At 39.6% G+C, this 17160-nt stretch overlaps 1 protein-coding gene across 1 annotated transcript in view; it reads right to left on the reverse strand.

Moving 5' to 3' along the window:
* Positions 1-17160, reverse strand: part of WWP2 (WW domain containing E3 ubiquitin protein ligase 2) — a 127077-nt gene that overhangs the window by 55455 nt on the left and 54462 nt on the right. Inside the window, exons 7-8 of the mRNA XM_074200295.1 lie at positions 11760-11884; positions 5452-5665 (exon numbers count right to left, since the gene is read on the reverse strand). Of these exons, the coding sequence (XP_074056396.1) occupies positions 5452-5665; positions 11760-11884 (339 nt within the window). The remainder of the gene's footprint in view (positions 1-5451; positions 5666-11759; positions 11885-17160) is intronic.

Genomic DNA, 17160 nt, shown 5'->3' on the forward strand with positions numbered 1-17160 from the left:
GTGTAGACACGAAAATTTTGGAAGAACACTGATAGGGGGCATCTAGGTGGCGTAGTGGATAGAGCACCAACCCTGGAGTCAGGAGGACCTGAGTTCAAATCCGGTCTCAGAAACCCAATAATTGTATAGCTGTGTGAACTTGGGCAAGTCACTTAAAACCCCATTTGCCTTAAATTAATTAAATAATTGAAAAAAACACTGGTGAACCAGAATAGCATTATTTTATTGTTGTAAAAGATCTCCTAAGCTACTTATATATAACACATGCCTCAAGGATTTCCAATGAAGGAGAACCCACTGCCTCCATGGTTGCATATTTTACTTTTGAATAAAACTATAAGGAATTTTTTTCTTTGCCCTCAGAAGAAATTCACCTCTTTGAAACTTCCATCCATAATTTCATTTCTAGAAAAAAGAATGATCTGTATGAGACTACATGTCATGTGTAAGGGGCAGTTTGCCAACCACAACTAACAGGAGTGCAATGGGCAACAGGGAATCATCCAAAGTATTGGCAATGGAAGACACAAGTCAGGATGTGGACTGCTCGACTTTTAGGTTGAACAGTTTTTCATTTGACCTAAGGGATACAGGGAAACACTAAAGATCTTTGATCAGAGGAATGATACATGGTGAGACTTGTATCTTGTGATGCCCAAGTTGGATTCTCTGTGAAAGTTGGCTTGGGCAGAGGAAGAGAAAAATCAGCCAGTCATTTCAAAGGTCCAAACCAGAGATGATATAAGGCTCAAAGGGTTGTAGTTGTACAAGATGGAAGTAAGAGATGCTGTAGAGAGAAACTGCAACTGCCTGAATGGGAAGAGGTGTGAGGAAGAGTGAAGAGTCAAGGCTGACTGAGAGTTGAAACCTGGGTGACTGAAGAACAATGGGGCTCTCAATAGAAAAAGTATAGAGGAAGGTTCCAACAGAAAGTATGGAGGTAAGAAATTTTAATGAGTTCAGTCTTGGACATATTCAGGTTGAGAGGTGAATGGGACATCCAGGTGGAGATATTTAAAAAAGTAACTGCTGAACTAGAGTTCAAAAGAGAGCTCAGAACTCAATATATGTGTATTTAAAAGTAAGTTACAGAGAAATGATAAATGAACTCCTGAGAGTGGATAAGATTTCCAGGAGAGGAGATCATAAGGCCCAGGACAGAACCTTGAGAGTAAACCAGGCATGCTGGATAAGAAATGAGTGATGAGCACAGAATAAGACTAATCAGGAACAGTCAGACAGCTAGAAAGAGAATTAAGAGAGTTGAATTCAGAGAAGTCAAGATTTGAGGAAAAAAAACCTAATAGAGAGTCAGAAGTTACAAAGAAATCAGATAGAACAAATATTAAGAAAAGGCCATGGATTTAGCAATTAAAAGATGACTGTAACATCAGTCAAGTAACTGGGCCCCAAACAGTTGAGAAGCAAATCAGAGGGGGATGAATGTCCTGTTTTCATTAAAGACAGAGGCTGCCAACAAGGTTGTGTCCAAGTGCACTGAATGACAGCTTAAAACCAAGATATTATCATTCACTTATTCATCTACTCCATTACTATATGCTGAGAACCTACCAACCTAGGAAAAATACACTCCTTAGGCACTGGAAGAGAGAAAAAACAATGCAGCAAGCTCCCTGCCCTCAAGGAGTTCAATCTGGCAGAAACAATATAATGCAAAAAAAAAAAAAAAGTTAGCATGACTATAATATGTAATAAAATCTGATAAGAGCCTAAGAGGAAAGATTGTTTTTGCCTGGCTGGGGTAGGTAGAGGGGAAAATCAGCAGAGGCCTCGTGGAAGTGACATTTGACCGAGGTTTTGAAGGACAGGTAGCATTTTCACATGTGGCCACTCTACAGACAATGGCATCCCTGCAAAGAATGCCCTTCAGCAAACTCACAGAGGTAGGAAAGTACCTGAACACGTACAAGAGACGTCCTGATACAGGGAGCCAATTAGGAACCGTATGACATAGAACACCGAAGCCCACACAAGTGAGCAGAGAGACTGTTAGGGGTACAACTTAAGGATCCCTGTGCTTGTCTTTGAGCATCTCCTTCCCTAACAAAAAGCTTTGATACTGCTCTCCTCTATGCTATCTTCTCTAATGATAAGGACAGAAACCTCACTAAGCAATAACTGGCACAGAAACAAAACACAGGGTTGTCATGGCCTGGCAATTATCCAAACTCTCGATATACTGGGAGTAGAGATGAAGATTTGGAAAGTCATCCTCGAAGGGATACCTCAAATACCCATCATCAGGGCCAAGGGCACCCCTGACCTGGGAAACTGGCTGCAGAGATGTGGGCAGGCTTGACCCTTGGGAGCTGATGATCCTCAGTCACCCACCCCAGGGCCTCCAGACAAGAAGCTCGGCTGATGACGGGAAGGAGGGAGGGAAAAGGGCACACAGCCACATAGCTGGGCAGGAATAAAGAAAGCTTTTTTCAGAGCTGACTGGAAACAGGAAGCACCCAGTCCCTGAGAACAGTAACCCTCACACACACTCTACATAAAGACACACTGAGCTGTTAACCCTAATTACCTGTGACGGACACACGAGTGAAGCTCAGCCTTCCAGGCAGCAGGCTTAGCAAAAGGAAAACAAACAGCTCACAGCTAAGACAGACAGCTATTTTCCCCCTAAAATGGCCTTCTGGACTCCAAATGATTTGCCTTCTTGCTCCCAGATTATAACACAGATGTGGAATAAAAGACGAAACAAAGTCTCTCAGGTATTTCTCTGCCCAAAATCCAGGAAGGAGCATCAGGACCCAAGCAGACACAAGCCACAAAAAGTTTTCTGTGTCTGTTGTTAAGTTCATCTTTCACTGTCCCCAACTCATACTGCTTTAGGAACTAGGTATTTATTTAAAAACAGAGGGCTGTAATATTTAATGTGTATGGAGTTGAAACTCTGTTCCTAAAGGACTCCACTGAAGACACTCCAATGGGGTATGCACCTCTTAGTGAAAGACTCCAGATAGAACTCCACACCCTTCCTATTTTCCTTTCAAGTTTTAAAAGTTTGTTGTTTGTTGTTCAATTATTTTCAGTTGTGTTTCACTCTGTGTGACTTTATTTCCCGAGAAAGGCAAAAGTACTGGAGGGGTTTGCCATTTCCTTCTCCAGCTCATTTTATAGATGAGAAACCTGAGGCAAATGGGGGGAAGTGACATGCTCAGGTCACACAGCAAGGAAGTGCCTGAGGCTAGATTTGAATCCAGAAAGATGAGTCTTTCTGATTACAGACCCAGCACTATTTATTCAATACAATTCTGAAAAAATAAAATTATCTAAAAGAGCTCCATGGTTGTGGAAGCTTCACTTTGCATTGTTGTGTGTGTGTGTGTGTGTGTGTGTGTGTGTGTGTGAGAAAGAGAGAGAATGACAGAAAGACAGACAGAAAGAGCGAGACAGGGAGAGAGACAGAGACAGAGAGAGAGAGAGAGAGGTTGAAGTCAATCTCAGGGACACAGAAATTCCATGCTAGGATCCCACACACACCAATCTGTGCCAAGAGATTTTTCTGACCTATACATTCTTTCTATACCCTTCCCTACCTATTTATAGAGAGACCTGGGATAGAGGCACTGGATTTAAGAGCATAAGGATCTGAGTTTAAGTTCCTTACTATCACTTACTAGTTTACATTTGTCATTTTTTTAAGGATAAAAATGAATTGGGGTGGCTAGGTGGTGTAGTGGATAGAGCACCGGCCCTGGAGTCAGGAGTACCTGGGTTCAAATCTGGCCTCAGACACTTAATAATGACCTAGCTGTGTGGCCTTGGGCAAGCCACTTAACCCCATTGCCTTGCAAAAAAAAAATGAATAATATTTCTCTGTATTGGCATCCTACACTATATTCAACCATTCCCCAATTCTGAACACAAGTCATTTCCAATTTTTTTTCCCATAATGAAGGAGTTTTGTTATAGATATTTGGTATAGATTGTTTTCACCTCTTTCAAGTACATCTTTAGAATCATTGTGTTCTCTCTCCTTTCCTCTTGCGGATTAGAAAAAAAAATATCAGGGCAGCTAGGTGTGCAGTGGACAGAGCACTGGCTCTGGAGTAAGGAGGACCTGAGTTCAAATTTGACCTCAGACACTTAATAATTACCTAGTTGTGTGACCTTGGGCAAATCCCTTAACCCTACATTGCCTTGCAAAAACCAAAAAAAAAAAAGGAAAAAGAAAGAAAACAAAATTTTACCAATGGCATGGATGGACCATGGCTCACTGGTCAGGGGTTTGCTAATGTCCACAAGGACAACAGAACTATTGGTGAAAGTCAATTAGCAGCAAGGCTTATGGTTAGCAAGTAGATCTAGAACAGGTCCTCTGATTAAGTTCAAATATCACTCCCTCTCCTGAAGGGGGTCTTTGCAACCATGCCCAGGATGTAATGACTCCATGGAAGCCAGACTATAAAGTCGATCTTGAAACTCCCTGTGATTCATCACAGCTTGCTCTCATTTTCTCTCAAGTCTACAACTACTGAAAGTTATTTGGAGCCAAAAAAAAAAAATAAAACTGTCAATCCAGTAACAATTGTGGTAGGGAGAGAGGGCCCAGGCCAGGGCACAGCTGTGCCCCTTACTTTGGTTTGAATACGCCAACAGCGTAGACTAGCTGTCTTCTACAGATAATATGGTAAGATCCTAAAGAAGCTGTTTTCCAGACTTAAATGAACCGATGCAAAGTGAAGTGATCAGAACCAGGAGAAAACTGTACACAATATCAGCAATATTGTGTGATGCTCAACTATGAGTGACTTAGCTATTCTCAGCAAGGAAATTCTGAAGGACTTATGATGAAAAATGTTATATATCTCCAGAAAAAAACTGATGGCATCAATGCAGATCAAAGTAATGTTTTTAAACTTTATTTTTCTTGTTTGTTTGATTTGTCTGCCCTGTGTTTTCTTTCACAACATGACTAATATGGATATATGTTTTGTATGCTCAAGCATGTATAACCTATATCAAATTGCTTTCTTTCTCAATGAGGGAGTAGGGAAAGGAAGAAGAAGAAGAGACCTTAACTTGATATTTAAAAAACAAATATTAAAAATTGTTTTTACACATAATTGAGAAAAAATAAAATATTAAATTTAAAGACAAAAAGAGCTGTTTCCTCTATTTCTTTTAGGGGGGAAGATCAAAGTGAAGGCCCCATTAAGTGAAGTTTTTATTCCCTATAATAAAGTCATATTCTCAAGTTAAGGTTTTCCTTCAAGATGGAAAAAATATTGGCCTTCATTTCACTCCCTTAGATTCCAAGGTTACCTGTCCCACCAGGTCAGAAACTATCTGAAGCTCTCCCTTCCCCCAGGGAAAGCTGACCACCTGGCAATAACCTGCCATGCTGTTGGTATCTGCATTAAGGAAGAAGCAATAGTTTTCTGGAAGAAAAGGGCTTAGCCCAGAAGGGAAGAAACTTACCCTGGAGGCAATGTTTCCGAAGCCTGGGCTGCTACAAGGGGCTGCTGGGCATTCACACTGGAAGTCGGCTCCTGCCCTTCTCTAGGTTCTCCCGTGGCCGGAAGAGAGGTAGCCCCAGAGTTAGGGGTAACACTTGACACGGCAGCAGGGGGAGAAGTCACACCAACCACGGGCCGCTCTTCAGGATCAGTGGCTGCCACAGACTCTCCATTCACTGAAAGTACAGAAACTCACTGAATCAACCAGCTGCTTTTTATCCATAGTCACTAAGTCTGAGCTTAAGCTAAACTTCCTTTGGTTTTGCTAGCACAAGAACCTAGAACATTCCACATTATGGAAAGCAGCAACAATGATACATTTAAGGATTTAACACAGCTTCTAAAATTGACATAAACATAGGCTTAAGAACTGAAAGAATGAGAAAGGGGTTTGGAAATAAATGGAAGACACCACCTACCTTCTGGGATGCTTTTTTAAGGTTCTTATAAGAATGTGCTTAGCAGAGTAGTAGGGGCAAATGCTTCTGTTTTAATCTAATGAAAGGGGAGCAGGAAAGAACAGGATAATAAGGGGCTACTCCTGGTAAAAGGCAGCAAGGCCAATACAAAGTCTGAAGGCTCCAATAATTTGCTTTATATTTATCTTTTTTAATTATTCAAATAAATTTTCATTTATCTTTTTTTTAATCACCTACATTTCTCATTACATTCCTTTCCTCCCAGGGACTCATCTTTTACAATAAGGATACAAAAAATAGGAAAAAAAATCCTCAAAACCAACATATTCGGGGCAGCTAGGTGGCACAGTGGATAGAGCATCAGCCCTGGAGTCAAGAGTACCTGGGTTCAAATCCGGCCTCAGACACTTAATAATTATCTAGCTGTGTGGCCTTGGGCAAGCCACTTAACCGCATTTGCCTTGCAAAAAAAAAAAACCAACATATTCAAAAAGCCTAGTATTACATGTAATGTTCCATATAAACAGAAGCAGAAGGCAGCATTCTAGATATTTCTTCATAAAGACGCCTAGATTTGGAATCAGGAATATGAGTTCAAATCTAGCCTCAGATACTAGTTGTGTGATTCTGATCACAGATTTCTATTAATTATGTACACAGATATCAGAACCTTATAAATATCAGAGACAATTGAAACAAAGGTTTTTTAAAAAGTCTCCCCTCCAGTTAACCACTTCTTTTTTATATTGGTTGTACTAGTTTTGCTCAAGAGAATGATTTTTCAATTACTTTTAATCAAAATTATCTAGCACCTCCAACTGAACACAACATTCTCAATAGGACTTGACTACAAAACAGAGTCACATGCAGATTAGTGAAGTTGAGAAGGAAGTATAGGAGAAGGCACCCTGGAAGAGCTGTCAGCAAGTCTGGTCAGTGGTCTCCTCCCCTCTCCTATCTAGTTAAGAATCTACCCCCATCCTCAGCTGCTCTCAATGTATCTTTTGGCTAACATAGCTTGTTTTTGATAACTTCTTTTTTTTTTTTTTAGGTTTTTGCAAGGCAAATGGGGTTAAGTGGCTTGCCCAAGGCCATACAGCTAGGTAAAATTATCAAGTGTCTGAGACCGGATTTGAACCCAGGTACTCCTAACTGCAGGGCTGGTGCTTTATCCACTACTCCACCTAGCCACCCCCTGATAATAACTTTTTTTTTTTTAGGTTTTTTGCAAGGCAAATGGGGTTAAGTGGCTTGCCCAAGGCCACACAGCCAGGTAATTATTAAGTGTCTGAGACCACATCCGAACCCATGTACTCCTGACTCCAGGGCCAGTACTTTATCCACTACACCACCTAGCTGCCCCTAATAATAACTTCTAATAGACATAATGCCCTCTGCTTTGAACCTTCTGTGTTATCATTCCTTTAAAGACATCACACTCAATGGAACAAGCCAAGATTATTTCACACTGTACAGAGAAGGAAACTGAGGCCCCAAAGTTCAGAAATTTATATCAAAGAAGATTAAAGATCATAAGCCACATCATTAGCATTTCTGAAAAATGCCAGTTCCCAAATGGCTATTTCATTTTTCTGGTTGGTCATAGTCTCTACTCCTCTAAATTAAAAAAAGGAAACCTGCTAAGTACTGGTTTATTTGGAATGCCAACAAATGAAAACCTCTATTATTCAAATGATACTTCAGGATCTTGGATTCCCATCATATGCATCAGTTGCATATGATGGGAATCCAAGATCCTGAAGTATCATTTGAATCAAAGATTAAATTGCTAAAGGTAAAACAGATTAAATTTGATTTAGGTTTTTTTTTTTAGGTTTTTGAAAGGCAAATGGGGTTAAGTGGCTTGCCCAAGGCCACACAGCTAGGTAATTATTAAGTGTCTGAAGTGGGATTTGACTCAGGTACTCCTGACTCCAGGGCCAGTGCTCTATCCACTGCACCACCTAGTCGCCCCATAAATTTGATTTAGTTTTAAAGTTAAGTCAAGGTATTTTATTGATATTTTAAATCCTTGGAAATCAGTAGCCTATATATAGTATGTGAGAGTATATAATTCTTTCCAGGGTGTTCCCCAAAGTCTCAGAATGGTTTTAAAGTTTTAATTATCTAAGACTTTTGAGATTCTTCTTATTAAACAGAATATTGTACCGAATCATGTAATTTTAGTGTCAGAAGGAAACCTTAGAAGTCATCAATCACAACTTCCCAAAAAAGAACAGAAATCCTTTCCACAGCACTCCTAAAAAATGGCCATTCCATTTCTATTTGAATACTTCTAGTGATAGGAAGAAAACCCTCCCATTGCTAGACAGCTCTCAATGTCAAGATATTTCCTTTCTTACATTGAGCTGAAAACTGATTCCTCAAAACATCTACCCACTTCTGCCTTCTGAAGCACACAACTAAGCCAGATACCCCTGCTCTATTAAGTAGCTGAAGGTAGCGAGCCTGTTTCCCCTGAGCATTTCCCTCTCTAGACCAAACATACTCAGTTTCTTTCACTGTTCCTCAACCAACATGGATTCCAGACCCTCCACTAACCTCATGGTATTTCTCTGAATATGCTCTCATCTTATCAGCACTATCTATATCTAACTATAGGGTGATGCCTCTAAGTGAACACAGCATTCTCAATATTTGACCATAATGGAATCAAGTCAAACTTGTGCTTCCGACAGAATCAATCCCATTGGTTTTCTCAATGAGTAGCAGTATCGTATAAGAGAAGGAACCCTGGAATTGTCCTCTGCAGGTCTAGGTTCAAGCACCATATCCTCTATTTCCTAATTGTGTAACCTTAACCAAATACCTTCTCTCTAAGACTTAGTTTCTTTTTCTATAATAGGAGTTTGGCAAACTGACTGAAAGGTCAAATCTGGCTCTCTCTCCTACTGTTTAGCTCTTAAGCTAAGCATGGCTTCTACATTTTTAAATACGATTTTAAACATTTGAACAATAGTTTTATATTATGAATACTTGAATATTTAAATTTAAATATTTTTAAAAAGTAAAAGCTATGCTGTGACAGACAGTAGGTTAGTATTGGTCAGTGGGCTATAGCTTGCCAAACCCTGATCTATCATATGGGCCAAATACTTATACTGTTTATTGCACAAGGGTCATCATGCAGCTAAAATGAGATAATGTCTGGGAAAATGTTTTGTATCTACAGAGCACTATTAAAATGTGAAGGACACAATACTATTATAACATAAGAAAAAAGAACAATGTAGTCTATGAATATACTAGCAATTGTGGGGCTAGGGGAAACAGGTCTTCTTATTTTATTGCCAGAGGGAACTAACTCTCAGTAAGGAAGCATAGCCTGGGGTCCGCGCTGCAGCTTAGAGTCTCAAAGAACTGATAAGCAGTAAGAGGCTATGGGCAGTGTGTGTCAGGATACTAACACTTCTGGCCACTGCATCACACTGGTTGCCACACAGCAAGCTCACGGGCTACTAAAATCCCAAGATTTTTTGCGCATGAATGGCTGCCATGCCAGATCTCATGTAATGGACCTGTTAAATGGACATCATCATAGGGAGGATATGAGGCTTGGCCTCATATCAAAAGACTAGATTCGAGATCCTCTGAAACAAATATCAGCCATGAAACAACAGTAAAATGGCTTTTCCTCTGTGCTCTAGAAATCTAAGATTGCTAATCTTCACTGGTAGAGGGAACTTTCATATGGAAAGCTCCTTACAATGACAAAATCAAAACTCAACCAAACCTGGGGTAGCTAGGTGGCGTGGTGGATAGAGCACCAGCCTTGGAGTCAGTAGTACCTGAGTTCAAATCTGACTTCAGACACTTAATAATCACCTAGCCATGTGTCCTTGGGCAAGCCATTTAACCCCATTGTCTTGAAAAAGCTAAAAAAAAAAACAAAACAACTCAACCAAACTAAACATTTATCCCAATCTAAATTTTATCTTACCAGTTTGGGCTCCATTGGGACCACTGGTATTTTAGCCTCTCAAGGTCATTCTGATTCTACCATCTATAATATTTCCTCTTTGTTAAGAAGCATGAGAAAGAACAATCCTAGTACTTGCTAACAGTGGTGCGGACCTGGAGTCTACTATCTCAATTTCCTCAATTACAGCACAGAGGAAGCAAGAGTCAGGCTAAATCAAGGGCCTTCAAGGAGAAGTGCACTCACAAATTTAAAAAAAAAAAAAAAAAAGGAAGAGAAAGGTAAAACTTGCTATATACCCTATCCTGTGGCTATATTCATTTCTTGGTATTTAGTCATTTCAGTGCTAATTTTTGCACCTTACATAAGTCATATCTCTTTAAAAAAGATCCTTGAGAGCAGGGACTGCACCACTAATTTATTGTCATTTTCTGTCTTTTAGTATTTCCCCAAGATGAACCTTGTACTCACTATCTACTCCAAAAGCTTTCCAGAATGTGTGTTTTTGCTCAAGTTAATTGTCTTATCTGGAATGCCTTCCTCCATCCTTTGGTCTTTTGAAACCCTCTATGTCAACCCAGTCTGCAAAGATCTCTTCTACCTCTGAATTCATTGCCTACATCAATCATCTGTTAGTATTTATTACCTACCTTAGGACATGCCTTATACTGTGATTTAAATTTGATTATTTTTATTTAAATTTTTATGTACTTTAAGCTTTGACTTTCCAACTTGACTGAAAACACAGTTAATTTTTTTATTATGAAAATTTACTACATACAGAAAAAGAAGAAGCTTACAAACATACAAAAATATCTGTTGACTGGTTGACAGATACTCAATAAGGCACTTTTTGAAAGAGGAATACTCTAGGAAAAAATTTTGGAGGTGAGATAGGAAAAAAGGAAGACCAAAAAAAGGATGATAGCTAGATGGTCCTACCACATGGCATGGGAAGAGAGAAAAGAAATGTACAAAGCTGATAAACAATACAGGGTAAAAATCAGACTTAAATGTCACAGCAACAACCAGAGAGCTCGGGATTTCTAAGATCATGGCTATTTCACAATGTTCCTTCCATGTTGTTAGTAAATTTTGCCATTTTTATGAATCAGAATGTTCATTCAGTACTGGGACAGACTCGAGTGGTTAGCAAAGGGGAATGGGAATTGGAAGCTTTCTTCCAACTCCTGCCAATTCTCTGTATAAGCCTGGGTCTTGATATGTGCGCAGAGCTCTGACAGTTGGTCAAACAGTGGTCTTTTCAGGCATGTACACACAGAGGGTAGTTCCCATCTGCACTTTTTAGGCCCAAGTACAATTGATACAATATGAATCAGGGCAATGCAAGGCACTGAAGAACAAGGGTTTCTCTCATGTGAAGTTCAGGTAGCCTTTTTTTTATAACCTTGGAAAAAATCATGCAATTCTTCAATGAAACAGTAAACCATTATGTCCTTCTCCCCGCCCCCATCAGATGGCCTTAAAGACTTAAAATCCCCTCCATGTGTTCATATTAGTCAGCTATCTCATTCCCTTTCCTTTTGTAGAAAAATTTACTCCGGCTGTTACAAAATGGCAAGCGAAATTTTGCTCCATTTTCTTTCAAAATGTTTTCCTATATGTATAATTTGGTGAAAAGGATTCCCTTAATGAAGATCTTCTATATGTGGTATCTTCCCAGCAGGTAATATTCCCTGGAGACACAGATACACCATGACTGATTCATGCTTATCCTTCAGTCTCAGAACCACCTACTTACCCTGAATTATTCAATAATTTTGTTCTATCTTTTTTCTTATCATTGGTTCATGCCTAAGCACATATTAAAATAACTGTCATATAACATTCCTCACCTCAGTTAAGACTGCCCTCCTAAGTCAATGTAAATTATCACATGCTACAACTCACCTGTCCCATTGGCCAAGCCACTATGGGTTTGACTCTTGGCTGGTTGCCGGTGCCGATTCCTGCTACTTGGGCTCTGTTCAACATTGGCTGTGGCTCTGGTTGGTCCAACAGGATGTCTGTGTGTCCTTGGGAATCAAAGTATAAAAGAGATGTGAGCCATTGTGAGAAAGAGGAAATCTCCTATAGGGAAAAAAAAGTGTTTTCTTTTCTTTACCCCATTTATTGTAACCACGTGCTTTTTATCAGAGACTTTTTGAATCAAGACCCCCAGTTGACCCCTCCAGACCATAAAAACAATTTACAAAAGGAGAGAGACATAGAGGAGTTTCTTAAATCAAATATACACATATATGTTTCAAATTCTTTGCTTCAATTGCCAAAACCAGAGAAAATTATTCCCTTGACTGAGTAGTTCATAGATATCTTAATTAGATCACCACATTGGGCCTGATAAATCAAGCTGTTCATCAAGAATCAAAACTAACCTGGAGGCTATATGTAGAGTTTATTTCTCCAACTTCTAGGTCTCTCAAATTGGAAAAGGAAACTCTAAGCTAAGGGCAAATAATTATCTTATCAACAGAAACATTATTTCCTTTTGGCTACTTTCTACTGGGATGCCAAAAGGCTATGAGAAAAAACACTATAAGATCAATTCTACATTTAGTAAAGAAACATTAACTAAAAGAATTTTAACGTTTTGTTCCAGAAAACTGGAATATTCCACTGTTCTAAACAAAATAGAATGCTCTGGCAGTAGAATTCCTCAGAGAATACAGAACAATGAGGTTGTCCAATTTCTATTGTCCATATGCATACACTGAGAACATCTATCCTCATGGTTTAACTATATTACAGGGCATCTTGAACATATTTCCTTCATGGTATTTTTAAAAAATATTGGAGATATTTCACAAATATCAAGTCCTCCATTTTCCAGATTTAAAGGAAGGCTTGTTTGACTGCTCTGATTAAGTGAGCCCATAATGGAGTTGTTGGCTGAACTCAAATCTTCTTATTCTTGGTCCAGCATATAAAACTTACATAAAATATCCAATCAAGTTTCTCCGAGAAGAGGACTCTCAACTGGGAGTACAAAGAACTACCGATAGCTGAAAACTACTGGTAAAATTTTGAATTATTTTCTTTAAACTAGGGAAAAATAAAAAAAAAAAGGAACTGAACATCTTCACATGAACCATCTTCTTTAATGAGAATACCATGAAAAATAGGTTTTCTTGGCCAAGTTATGCAGAAAGATACTGTGAATTCTTAGAAAAGGCAAAATTATTGAAAAGGATAAGGGACAAGTCTGATCTATGGAAATAAAACTTTAATGTGGTCTTTTAAAAACTCAATTTTCTTCCTAAATTTCATATGTCAAAGCTGCCAAGCTACCTCAAATGAAATAAAAAGCTCCAAGTCCCTTCCCACCCTCCTGGGAAGAAATGTTTAACATCATCGAGCCTTTTAGCACACCTTCGGCCCAGCCCATACACTGAGAAGCACAGTAGCCCAGACAGCTTTCCAAATGAAAGTTTTGTCTTTAGCAACTAACAGCAGAATGGGGGGAGGGAGAAGATGGTTGGGGGAGACCAAGTTAGCTACTATCGGGTTTATTCCAGCAAGAATCCCCTTAAAAGGGCAAAAACCCACTGCAATTATTCATCCCGTGTGCAGCCCTCAGAATAAGGCTGTGAGGCCTGGGCAGAGAAGAGCTCCTGAGGCAACAGAGAGCCTGACCCATCAGCCCGTCACACCCATGGGCTCCCAGAAGCCTATAATTACTTCCATTTGCCTGGACTCCTTGTCCCCTACCCAGGCAGCTGGGCATGACAACTGGGTGGGGCCCATTACCCTCCTCCCTCCCGGACTCTTCTCCCTTCCATGAAAGGGTGTGTGGTCAAAGGCAAGAGAGAAGAGTTTAAGAAGCATTTAACCACTAATGACAGCAGCTTAGCCTGCATACATTGTATAATGGAGGAGGGCCCGAGTTACTCTTCCCCCCAACCCCACCCCAAGAAACCAGAAGCAGCTGGGATCATTTTGGAGAGATCACAGCCTCATCCCCATACTTCTCCCCAGATTTTTTCCTTCCCCTAAATCTGGGGTTTCCAATTTTTTTACTCCAATATTAAATTTAAAGTAAAACAACCAGAAGAAAGAATAACTAGAGAGTTGGAGAAAATGTTCTGTTTTAGCTCAGCTTCCTTCAGAACTAAAGACTTTGATCAAACCTTAACGATGGAGCTCTATCTTGATTAGAACCTGGTCCCAATGCTGGAACCATCACAGCCCACACACACAAAAAAGCATCACAGCAAGTGGGTTTGGGGGATGAGCTAGGCTTTCATCACAGACAACTGAGTATAGATTCTGCCAGCAACCTCAAACATGGCCTGATCCCTCATTTTTGGAACAGGAGAAAAGTTATTCAGTCTCCTTGGCAACCCAAAACCAATCTGAATATCGATATCCAACTCAGTCAAATCCCATATGTAGTTAGTACAATCTCTGGCCACAGGAACTCAAGCTCACTTTGCAGAGTGCCCAAATCTGAAATTTGAATTCTGATCCCCAGAGACAGACATTTTCCTACCTAAAGTCCTTCCTTTAAAAAAACTGATGATTCCATAATCAAAACAGTGATCCCTTAGCTATTCTAGGAAGAAGCTCAACTATAGATCAGGAGAATGCCAAGATAGGCAACAAAAGAAAATGACAAAGTCAAGGATGATCAGGCAACTGTGAAGTCTATTCATTTACCTAGAAAAGATAATCAAAATGGGAAAACTAATCAACAAGCACTCAGTTGTTGTTCAGTCTGGGCAGAATAGGCCCTTCTATCCTCCATTATCTCTTGAAGTCTGTTCAAGGTCATGGAAACTATCCATCCCATCCTCTACTGTTCCCCTCTCCTTTTGCCTTCAATCTTTCCCACATCAAGGTTTCCCCCCCCCAATGAGTCCCAGGTTCTTATTATGTGGCCAAAGTATTTAAACTTCAACTTCAGAGTTTTATCTTCCAATGAATAGTCTGAATTAAGTATTGACTGATTTGATCTTCTTGCTGTCCAAAGGATTCTCTCAAAAAATCTTCTCCAGCAAGGTAGAATGGGGTAAGTTATTTCACAGAAAAGAGGCAAGAAAAAGCTTTTGCAGTGGAGTGGAAGAGGGGGAAGGTGAGGGGGAGTGAGTGAGCCTTACTTTCATCAGAAATGGCTCAGAGAGGGATTAACATATCCACTCAATTGGATTTAGAAATGTATCTCACCCTAAAAGAAAATCAAGAGGAAAGGAATAGGGGCGGCTAGGTGGCGTAGTGGATAAAGCACCAGCCTTGGAATCAGGAGTACCTGGGTTCAAATCTGGTCTCAGACACTTGATAATTACCTAGCTGTGTGGCCTTGGGCAAGCCACTTAACCCCATTTGCCTTGCAAAAAAAAATAATAATAAGCCTAAAAATAACCTTAAAAAAAAGAGGAAAGGGATAGAAGAAAGGGGACAAGGGGAGGGAAGGCATGTAGGTAATAGAGAGGGAAGATTGTGGGATAGGGTAGTCAGATGTAACACACTTTTGAGGAGGGACAAGGGTGAAAGGAGAGAGAGAGAACAGAATAAACAGGGGTGGGGAAGAACAAAATGGAGGGAAATATAGCTAGGAAGGAAATAATAATTATAAGAAAAAATTCTGATGGACTTATGATAAAAAATGCAACCCACCCCAAAGAAAGAGTTAATAGTATCTGAATACAAACTGAAGCATACTATTTTTCCCCTCACTTTATTTTTCTTGAGGTTCTCTTTCATTGTGGGGGGGGGGGCAATGCTTATTTTTACAACATGACTATTGTAGTAATGTTTTTCATGGCTACACATTTTTAACCTATACCAAATAACTTACTTTCTCAATGGGGGGAGTAGAGTGGAAGGAAGGGAAAGAATTTGGAAATCAAGGTTTTGGAAGTAAATGTTGAAACTTGCTTTTGCATGTAGCTTGGGGAAAAAAATTTTAAATAAAATAAATTTTAAAAAAATTTTCTCCAGCGCAATTCAAAAGTGTTGATTCTGCCATGCTCTCAGCTTTCCTTATAGTCCAACTCTCATAGCCATACATTGTTATTGGAAAAAGCATACAGACCTCTGTCAACAAGGGGATTTGCCTTAGCTTTCCTTCCAAGGAGCAAGCATTTTTTTAACTTCATGACTTTAGTCACTATTTGCAATGATCATGGAGCCCAAGAATATATAATCTGACACTGCTTTATTTCTTCTCCCTTTTATTTTCCAGGAAGTGATGGAAGCAGGTGCCAAGATCTTAGTTTTTTAATGTTAATAAATTGTTCATATTTATTGTATAAGTATTGTAATGAATCTCTAATAACAAAAATAGTCTTAACAGGATTTGGAAAGCAAAAGGGATAGTGCTGGATTTTGGGATTCACATCCCAATTCTGACCCCCATTACTTTCTTGATTCTAGGCAAATCACTTACCCTTCTGGGATTCAATACCCTCTATCTATAAAATGAGGTTAATTTTTTTTTAGGTTTTTGTAAGGCAAATGGGGTTAAGTGGCCTTGCCCAAGGCCACACAGCCACGTAATTATTAAGTGTCTGAGACCGGATTTGAACCCAGGTACTCCTGACTCCAGGGCAGGTGCTTTATCCACTACACCATCTAGCTGCCCCCTCCATATATAAAATGAGAGGGCTAGACTAGATCACAGCCTTATAGAATCATAGATTTCTACCTGGAAATAACCTTAGTGGTTCAACCCTCTAATTTATAGATAAAAAACCTGAAGGTCTGAGAGAAAAAATTACTTGTCCAAAGTCACAAAGTTTCCTCTAATGTTTCTTACAGTTCAAAGTCTATGATTCTCCAATATTTCCATAAGACAGAGTTAAAATGGATTCTGTTCCTCCATTCAAAATAGGCTCAACACAGAAGCTGAAATTGTCACGTAAGCATAAAAGTTCCTCAAATCCCACTTGTACTACAAATCATCAAACTAACCATTCAGTCCAAAAGAGTTACTAGAATCAAATGAGCTTGCTGTGTTCCCAAGTTCTGCCAACCCCCTCCCACCTCCTACAAGTCTTCTTAACTGTGTATTGTCTTTTAATAGCAGCATGGAAACAAATTTCAGCGGGGCCAGGCCAAGTTCCAACAAGACAGGCCCAGCGGGAAAACAGGCACTTAAAATAGAAGCAAGGAAAAAAATGGGAAATAAGGATGGAAGAAGATATTGCTTCTCCCAAGAAGAAAAGCAAAAAATGAGACAGTCCCAAACCTTACCCTCCTCACCAGTAAAGTGTAGGCTGAACATGGGCTGGGGGGCAGCAAAAGGGGAATAAGAGGGAAAAGTGAAAAGGAAAAGGAACAATTCAGAGTTAAA

Source organism: Macrotis lagotis, chromosome 1, assembly GCF_037893015.1.
Source record: "Macrotis lagotis isolate mMagLag1 chromosome 1, bilby.v1.9.chrom.fasta, whole genome shotgun sequence".
Lineage (NCBI taxonomy): Eukaryota > Metazoa > Chordata > Mammalia > Peramelemorphia > Peramelidae > Macrotis > Macrotis lagotis.